Genomic DNA, 10,273 nt, shown 5'->3' on the forward strand with positions numbered 1-10,273 from the left:
GAAGCAGGGCCTAGGTCCTTCATTGTATCCCGCTGGAGGGCAGATCCTGATCGGAGGGCAGCGACCGGGTTTGTCTGTCAACAAAAGAAATAGTTGTGTTCAGACGAAAGGACAAGTTCCTCTCCTTCATAGATCTCCCCATAAGTCAAATGACGAGAAATGTATCAAAAATTATATTATGGCAAAAGGAGGTCTGGTCGTTGTTGTACAGCAATACTTACCTTCGGGCAGGGGCAGTGGCTTGCTACCATCGCAACACTCGTATTCCCCCCATGGTGTCTTGCACCACAAACGACATGAGGAACTGGGCAGGGGGGGAATGGAAGCCACCAAGGCCAAAGCGCACATCAAGACAACAGTGGCATACATCTGATAAAGAGAAGGAAATCCTTGAAACAAATCACTCTTCATATAAGATACGTGCTTGTGTAACCATAATCTCACAGATTACAACACAATGGAAAACTACACAGCAACACACATACGAACACACATACACACACACCACCCAACCTCTTCCTTCACGTGACCAAACCGTGAAGTGCCCCTGATTCCCAAGAACACCTTTTATCCATATCCAATATACTATGTGACCTAGATTAATAACCATAATATATTTAATAGCAGAAAGAACTAAACATTCAAACCATTGTAATATAAAATAATATATAAGACTTATACTAAGTGATAAATGTAATAATATTAGAATACCATGTACCATTCATTATTGCTGATGTAAGGAAGTTTGAAGAATGTACAGCCACCCCGAGGGGCGACAGGCAGTCAATCCTTGAGGTGGTAGCAAGGCAGACCTGGAAAAGTCTGCGCAGTGTAATCTTTGGAAATAGACTTGTTTTAAAGGGTCTTGAAAATTTATGTAAACCACCAAGAAAGGATAGAACACTTGAACAGCACAGACTGCAAATAGTGATTAAACACTTCATTGTTAGATATGCGACTGTGCATCTACATGTACGTATATACTTACCATCGTGATGGTGTTTTAAGCTTCTGTTTGTAGTTGTGTATGGGTGGTTCGGTTGCTGAGCTGAGTCGTGCAATGGGCAGCTGGTGCTCTGCGAATGACGGTAGGGCTGGTTGGCTCTCCTTATGTAGGGAGCGGCCTCACCTGGTAGAGTGGGTGTATGAGTCTCCTAGCCCGCGCGAAAGTTTGAGGTTCGCGCGCCCTTCACCTTCCCCTCCCAAACCAGGAAAACTTTTCAACTTGATGGTAGGTTCTTGTCGCTCCTCGTGCGTCACGTGGCCTTACGTAGTCCTTTCTCTGGACAAGCTCTGCAGAGATTGACCCAAGAACAATGGAGAACAATTACAAATATATATATATATATATATATATATATATATATATATATATATATATTTACATATATGTATATACATATATACAAGAAAATAAACAATGGAGAATGTAGCCTTCAACAAAATCTGTCTTTATGGCTTGATCATATCATCATGTCACTAGCATTTACAATTAAAGAAAACTTATAATAAAACACATAAAAGGATTTGTTACAATCATATTTCACAACGTTGTTGAATGGCTCGTGGAATAACAATATTTGCTACTTAAATGTCTTAAACACGTGACTTTGATGCATGTTGATTGAGTTTCGGGTCTCTACATAGTATAGTTCGAAAGCAGCTGGTTGCGTATCGATCTCGTGCTGGTTAAGATTCTACAATAGTATTGCAATATGACTTGTGACAAATCGGCAGTTATGAGGCAGAACACAAGGAACAGACACTTTAAGTGTGTACTGATGGTGGACAGTTTGAAGCTGAATTTAATATTGCGGGATCTAAGCATTTTCATCAGGATAGAAATCACAAGAAAGGTGGAGTTGTTCTGTTGTAAGTTAAAAACAATGTCCATGTCTGTGTTTTAGAGAAAGTGAAACAGGATGCATATAATATTTTGAGGGTAGAATTAAGCCAAACAAATGGACAAAAAATGAAAGTAGGTGTAATATATAGGCCAAAAATATTATCATTAGCAGACGGCAAACTGTTGTTTCAAGAACTGTCTAGTTTCTGCAACCGGGACTTATTGATAATGGGTGATTTCAATTTTACTGACATTGACTGGATGACCCTAGAACATGGCCATATAGGTAGTCGCTTGATAGATTTTCTCGGTGACAATATTTAGTTCAGCATGTAAAAGGGCCCACAAGACATGGAAACTTACTCGATCTAGCAGCGAAAGCATGATAACAGACGTAGAACTTGTTGAAACTAGTGCAAATAGCGATCACAACTTAGATTCAAATTACTACAAAATTTTAGAATAGATACTTGTGTTTCTAAAGTACCCGATTTCAGTAAAGCTCAGTTCATAGGACTGTGTCAGAATCTTCAGCTTACATATTGAGAGGCAAAATTAAGCGAAAGACTTCTAGATCATATGTGGAAAATATTTCAAAATACACTTACTAAGATGATTCATACTTACATCCCATTTAAGGACAGACGCCCCTCAAATCAGGCTCGCCAAAAATGGCTCGACAAAGAAACTGAAAAAGTATTGCTAAAAAGAGACAGGCTTATAAGAAATACAAGTGCTCTAGTGCACCTAATGACTATCAAAGTTATGTATTAATACAGATAGATTTAAAAATGACATTAAAAAAACGAAAACAACAATATGAAATGAATATCACTTATAAATCCAAAGAGAATTCAAAAGAATTCTATAGTCACTTTAGCGATAAAAAGGATACTAAGAATCACATTGGCCTACTATTATATGCTGACGGTCAACTTGAATATTCAAATGAATGAATGTGTGATATTTTAAACAACTATTTTAGCTCAGTATTCGTAAACGAAACACCTCAAAGTGAACTCTAAACTGAAACCTGTGAAAAGTCTAGGGTGAACATACGTCAGTAAATATATAAAAGAATAAATAAATAAGAATAAATCAATAGATAAATAAAAATGAATAAATAAAATATAAAATAAAGTAAGCTAAGAATAAAAGGTGTATAGAGAAACTCAAAGTTGATAAAACACCAGGGCCTGAGGTTGGCTTCTAAGAATCTTAAAGAAAATGAAAAATGAGATTGTTGTTCCATTATAAATTATTTTTAAGAAATCCATCACATCCAGAGATGTCCCAAGAGAATGGAAGCTAGCTAACGTTACTTCCATATTCAAAAAAGGTGTCAAAAAGAAACCAAATAACTATTGACTCCAATCGTAGGAAAAATTATGGAAACTATCATCAGAGATGCTATCGAACATCATTTAGAAAGTAACTGTTTGATAAATGATAGCCAGTATGGATTCAGATGAAAACGTTCTTACGTGACTAACTTACTCGAATTCTACAACACAGTCATCTCGAATTATGACAAAAGAAACAATATAGATTCAATATATCTAGACTTTGCTAAAGCCTTTGATACCGTCCCCCACGAGACTACTTACTGAATTAGCTTCACATGAGGTAAGTGGTAGCCTATTAAGTTGGACTAGTAATTGGTTGAATGATTGAAAACAGAAAGTTGTCTTAAATGGCAAAACATCTAGATGGAAAATTTTTACGAGTGGAGTTCCTCAGGGTTCCGCTGTTGGGCCACTTCTATTCATAGTATATATAAATAATATAGGCCACGGGCTAAAATCTATTGTCTCCAAATTTGCTGATGATACAAAACTGTGTGGAATGGCAAATGATCACTTGAACCAATGAGATATTCAAGAAGATTTAGATAAATTACGGCAATGGCTTGAAGAGTGGCTAATGAAATTTAACACAAGTAAATGCAAGGTTATTCACATAGGTAAAAATAAGAGTAAGCACGATTACAAGTTATTTAGAAAATAGTTAACAAAAGTGGATAGTGAAAAGGATCTCGGCGTACTTATCAGTAACGATCTCAAATCATCTAAGCAGTGTATTTCAGCCTCTGAGAAGGCTAATAAAATTGTAGGACTGATTACACGACTTTTTTACTTCGAAAGTCCATCCCTCATTAACAAGCTATATATATCATTAATTCGTCCACATTTGGAATATGCTGTTTCTGTATGGTTACCGAATCTCATTGGAATAAGTACAACGGCGAGCCACAAAACTTATTCCAAATATAAAAAAAAAATCATACGAAAATAAACTAAAACATATAAATCTATTTTCCCTAAAAAAAAAAAAGCGTAGACTAAGAGGTAACTTGATACAGGTCTTTAAGATTCTAAAGGGATTTGACAACATAAAAAGTGACAAAATTTTTACACTGAATGAGAATCCGACAAGAAATAATAGTCTCGAACTGTCAGGCAATATATTTGATTTGGAAGTGGGTAGAAACAACTTCGCCAACCGTGTATTTAATGAATGGAATCAACTTCCTGCAGAGACAGTGCAATGTAATTAAGTTTGAAGCTTTAAGATTTGTTTATTATTGTTTACTTGGTTTTCATTTATTATTAGTTATATGTCAATTTATTGTTATTTACTATTTACCTGTTTGTTTATCATTTAACTATACCTATGCATTTATTTATTCATTTAATTTTTTATTCATTTTATTTATTATTTATATTATCATAATTTTTATTTATTTAATTATTCATCTATCATTTTTTTTTTTCGCATCCGACCTAGTTATGGACCAAAAGGTCTCCTGTCCGCATGCTCCGCCTTTGTAATCCTTTGAATATTTACGGACGCTAATTGTAAGACCCGATTCCCACGTTGATTAACTATAAACGTAATCTAAATGTGCCCTATAATTAATTTTGCGGACTCTTGCTAGTATGTTTTTATTTCTCTTTGAAGAGGGTGGTCTTTGGGGTTAATGGATGGAAGGGTCTGCTGGAATTAGATTTGGTGGTTGGTCTTGAAGTGCTTGTTTTACGATCTTATTATGAATGTGTTCTTATGAATCTGGCTTCAAATGGATATCATTTCCATTCTTTTTTAATTGTTACCTTGCGGTCCGTTTTGGCACACTATTCAGTTATTTTCTCTTTCCAAGATATTTTAGAAAAAGAAATAAATAAACACGGTTAGGTTTATCATCATGAAAGGACCGCTTAAGGTCATGTGTCGCATGAAGAATAAGTACAACCCGCCATCAAGTTGAAAAGTTTTCCTGGTCTGAACGGGGAAGGTGGAGGAAGAGCGATCCTTCCAACGACGAACTTTCGCTGAAATGGAGGCCTCCACATCCCTCGACAAGTTGAAGCCGCTCCCTACATAAGGTGAGTCAGCTACTCCTACCGTCATTCGCAAAGCACCAGTTGCACATTACACGTCTCACTTGTGTAACCGAACCGGCTCTACACAGATAAGCAGAAACTTAAAACACTCTCAGGATGGTAAGTATATGTATGTATGTCTGTGCATAATCAAACACTTAACAAAAAAAGCGTTCAGTCGCTTTTTGGTGGTTGTGCTGTCCAGGCGCGTAGCTGGTGCATCTTTGTCGAGAGATGAGTCAATCTGTTATAAGGATTATCTTCTCTTTGTCAGATGTATGCCACTGTTGTCTTGATGTGCTCCTTGGTCCTGGTGGCTTCCAGTCCCGATCCCAGTTCCTCCTGCCGTTACTGGTGCAGGACACCAGAGGGACAGGTCTACTGCTGCGAAAGTGGCAACCAACGGCCCAGTCAAGTCAGAGGTGAGAGCCACAACAGTCATCAGGTCCTCTTTTGCCATAATCCGGTTTCCGTGATAATTCTCGATATTCGTTTTTTTTTTTTTTTTTGTTTTTTTTTTTTTTTTTTTTTTTTTTTTTTTTTTTTTTTGAGGGAGACTTCGAATGATAATCACTTGTCCTTTCGACTGAATTAAATTATTTCTTTCGTTGACAGTCCCCAAACCCGGTCGCTGTCCCCAAAACAAGATAGCATGCCCTCCGGTGGGATACTTCCGAGGACCTCCTCAGACCTGCTCCAACGATGGCACCTGCTACGGCTATGACAAGTGCTGCTACGACAGGTGTCTCAGAGAACACGTGTGCAAGCCTCCATATTTCTAATAGTCACAACTATCAACTATGCCTTTCTCTCGTAATTCTTAAAAATTACTGTTATTCACCTTGGTTTTTTTAGAATAAAAAGTTTATATTAAGTATTGTTTAAAGCCTACAACCACACACACTAAAGAATACCAAAGGTATTCGTTGGATTCTCCGCACTGGAGAAGTCCACCGTTAGGTTTACCATGATGTGAGTAAAAAGAACAAATTATCAATACGCTGCAGGTGTTCTAACGCTAGTGCCTTTGCTTTTCTACAAAATTTTTGCTTCAAATGAAAAAGTGGATTTAATCAAAGGATGAAGAACGACCACCGAAGATCAACCCAAGTCAAGATCTACGTCAACAAGTCTACTTTCTTTGTTTTATTTTAGTAGGCAATTCTATTTGTGTTTTTAGATCCCATAAACTTTACAGTAAAAAAATAATTGTATAATTTATCTTTATAATTAAGCAAGTCTTGATGTTCACCTTAATGTCTTTGAACTGGCTAAATCCTGCCCATTTCATCCGACTTTGAAGTGCGTCTGTTCTTTAGGTGAACCATCAGTGAGGTGACCTTTGCTGTGGATAATCTTTTACGGGAACTGCAGATCGTCTGCAGAATGTTCTGTGATGTATCTTGCATTCTAGTGGCATGACGTATATGTGAATTGTATGATGAAATTACCACGATCTCGAGACTGGGGAGTCTCCCTTCAAGGACCTTCTTAAGTTATTGGAAACACGTGAATTAGCGACCGATATTTGATTTGATTTGATTCAGATTCAATCATATATACAATAAAATACAATACATGTAAGACTCATATTATACATAGTAAATATAATTGTACATCCGAGGATGGCACAGAAAGTCAAAAGACTTATTTCCATTGTGGTCCTCATAAAAATGACATATTAACTAGGAAAAGATTGTCATAATAAAAGCTAGGTTGACTAGAAAAAAAGTCAAAATTGACTGACAAGAAAAATATGACTGTACAGACTAGAAATAAAAATGACTTAGAAAAATGACTAGCATAAAAGGTGTAAATTAAACATCAACAACTTTGATGAGGAGCAAAAATTTAGATAATTCATTCATAAACAGTGACATTTGAAACGCAGCACACCAAATGCCTGTATATCGGTCAAAGAATAAAGAAATCTCCTTACTGAGGGTAAGAGATATAAAGTTAGAATAATAATAAAGGAATAGAATAAATATAGAATTATAATAACAATAAAGGAACAGAATGAATATAGAAAAGAAAAATAGCAAATAGCAAACGATTGCATCAAAAAGAAAGGCTTTGTTCGGCTGATAATTGGTTACAGACAGGAATAAGACGAGACAAGATCGTAGGAATATTATTATATGGGGACTGACAGATGATCGATCCAAAGCTTTCAGAAAATTGATGAGTTCTGGTTGTCAAATCATGATCGGTTTTACAATCATCATAGCTTTGTGCACATAAATATTGTATTAGTTCAATTTGAGGTACTTCCTCGCTATTGAGAATTATGTCTAAGTTTACTGAATCTATCTACACTGTCATCACTTCCGATGGAAACCCACTTATCGGCACGTGAATGAAAAGATCTCTAACATCAGCTTTATCGTACGCTACTTCTGAGAACCGGGCACCATGCTCAATAGCTTCGTGTGTATTCTGAATGCATCCAATGCTCTTGTGTCACATCATACCGAGGGAAAATAATTTTCTATTAATTAAAGAGAGGTCGATGGCCGAGAGGTTGACGGCATCGCTACTTGGGCAGAGGTCGAGGTGACTGCTCTTCGAATCCTGCCACCAGCGAGTTGGACCAAGGGCATGGTTTAATGAATTACATGTTACAAAGTCCTCTGTAAGGGGTATCTTCCTAGCCTCCTGACAACGGGGCTACAGCGTTGCTGTTTGGGTGGAGGTCAGGAATGGAGGTGTTCGACTGCTGGCTGGCGGCGAGGCGAGTTCGTAGTAAAGGCATACATGCATACAGATCGCAAAGGCTTTTCCCCATTATAAGGGATATAGCAAAAAAAAAAAAAAAAAGCATAGAAACCACTCCCACCCATTCCATCCCCTACATACTCTACTCCCCTCTACTCTCTTCCCTCCCTCTTATCTTGTCCACTCTTATCTTGTCCACTGCCCTGGGTCAGAAGCAGTGTCGCACACTACATTAAGTTCCTTGATTAAAAGGTCCCCGCTTGAGGACCCACCATCCAATCCCTCTGTGAGAGGGTGAGTTTGTGATGTGATGACACATGGTTGACAGAAAATATGAAGTCTGTTCAAATTGCAGGCACGGGTACAAACCGTGTGACTTGACAATCTTCTTTAGAATAGAAAAGAAATCTTGTTACATATCAATCACCTAATCAATCCGTTGTCCCAGATCTTACTAGCATGAGACCCATGGCCTACTGGTAACTGGGAGGAGCCACTAGATTGGTTACTAAGTTACTAGAGGAAGAAATAATGTTGTTTCAGAATAGCTAGGGTGGGGATGTGTAGAATGAGATGTTCTGTGTTTTGTGTATCATGGTTGAATTGGAGGGATTTTGTTGATGTGGCCAGGTCTATTCAATGTTGGTATTGTTCTAGTGCTGGATGGTGGTCTGAACATACTAATGCTAATATGGTTCTTGTTTTTCTTAGGAGGAATTTTTCTTTGGGTCAATTGTCTGGAGAAGTCTGATGGAACGAGGTGTTTGGTAGTCGGTGTGGAAGTGCTTGTTTTGTGACATAAGTGTGAACGTGTTTTTACATAGACGTGTTGTGAGGTGGTGGCAGTATGTTGTTGCAAATATTTTATGAGAATTTGTTGGTAAGGTGGCCCTCCTTGAACATATACTGGATTGAGGTGGTCGTCAAATTAGTTACTGTATGTTTCTTTCTGCAATTACTCTTTCCATTACCTTGGATGTGGTGGATAGTAATGGGATTAGTCTGGTGAATGTTTTTTTTTTTTTTTTTTTTTTTTTTTTTTTTTTTTTTTTTTTTTTTTTTTTTTTTTTTTTTTTAGCTAAGGCTCTCCTTGATGTATTCTTTTTTTTTCTTTCTTTCTTTCTTCTTTCTTTTATTCCTTCCCTCCTTTCTTGGGCCAAATCTTCGTTGACTCCAAGATGGCGACCAGCGAGAGCAATAATTAATTTGCGTTAACGTTACGAATCGTGGTGTGTGTGCATGTGTATGCGTGTAAGTAACAATGCGCGTGCATACGTACATGTATACGCGCACATGTCCACATAACCAAACGTCTTAAAATACGAAGACAAAAAAATGAAATAAAAATAGATAAAGAATAATTATAATAACAATAGTAATAATAGTTGTGATTTTATTCCAGTCATCAACACTACCGGGACAACCAATTCTATCGATGTATATTCGAAGCAAAAAAGCAATTCTGACCCTCATTTCGTGACACCACTACGTACCACAGTCATTCAGCATTCTTTTACGGTTGAAAACTAGTCTACTAAAAAAAATACTAAAAATAAAAAATAAGTAGATAAGAAATAAAGAAAATTATCACTTTTGATTTGCACCAATCGCCCTTCTGCTGCACCTCCTTGTGGATTTTCGTTCTGGTCAGCATCAGAAGAAGAAGACTTTATTCAGCTGAGGGAGAGCTCCCGGTCAACCGGTCGGCTTCCAATAATTTTTCATTTTTCATTTCCCTGCCGACCGGCTGACCTCCATTCCAGCTAGCTATAATCTTTTCCTCTTACCCGGTCGGCTGGCATCGTTCCTTTTAGCATTCTCTGCCAGCCGACCTCCTTTGGTTTCCGTTCATGATAACTTTCCAGCTTCCCCGGACGGTCGACCTCGATTCTTGACTCTTCCTTGGTCGACCTTCCTCCCGTGCTCTTCATGATGTTCTTTTCGACTGCCCAGCCGACCGGTTTTCTTTCTTTTTTGACTTTCCTAACCGGTCGGCTTCCTTTCCTTTCCGCTATTTCTTTCCATTTCCCCGGTCGGTCGGCCTCGTTCCTTTTCGACTCTTTCCAGGCCGACCGACCTCCTTCAGATTTCCTTCTTGTCATTCCTTTCCAGCGATCCAGGCCGACCGGCGGATCTTGTCGTCTGCATTCCTTGTCGACGCCGGTCGGCCTCCTGCTCAGTCGGTCAAACTTGTCCCCCAGTCGTGGAGGACCCGGACGAGAGCGAACGATTCGTCGCCGCACCGTGGAGGACATCAGAGATGGTCCAACTGCTCCGACCCGGAAACGGGTCTATCGAAATATACATAAATTTGTTCATAGAAACA

The 10,273-nt window shown here is 38.1% G+C and overlaps 1 protein-coding gene across 1 annotated transcript; it reads left to right on the plus strand.

Annotated features, from left to right (window-relative positions):
* The first annotated feature begins 897 nt into the window (after positions 1-897).
* LOC143031209 (whey acidic protein-like) lies at positions 898-6,022 on the plus strand. Its single transcript, XM_076194772.1, has 3 exons — positions 898-972; positions 5,504-5,651; positions 5,845-6,022. The coding sequence occupies exons 2-3, from the start codon at positions 5,504-5,506 to the stop codon at positions 6,009-6,011; spliced, it is 315 nt and encodes a 104-aa protein (XP_076050887.1). The 5' UTR covers positions 898-972; the 3' UTR covers positions 6,012-6,022.
* The last annotated feature ends 4,251 nt before the right edge of the window (positions 6,023-10,273 follow it).

The sequence above is a fragment of the Oratosquilla oratoria genome, chromosome 1 (genome assembly GCF_046742065.1).
Source record: "Oratosquilla oratoria isolate Oo_2021 chromosome 1, ASM4674206v1, whole genome shotgun sequence".
Taxonomy (NCBI): Eukaryota; Metazoa; Arthropoda; class Malacostraca; order Stomatopoda; family Squillidae; genus Oratosquilla; species Oratosquilla oratoria.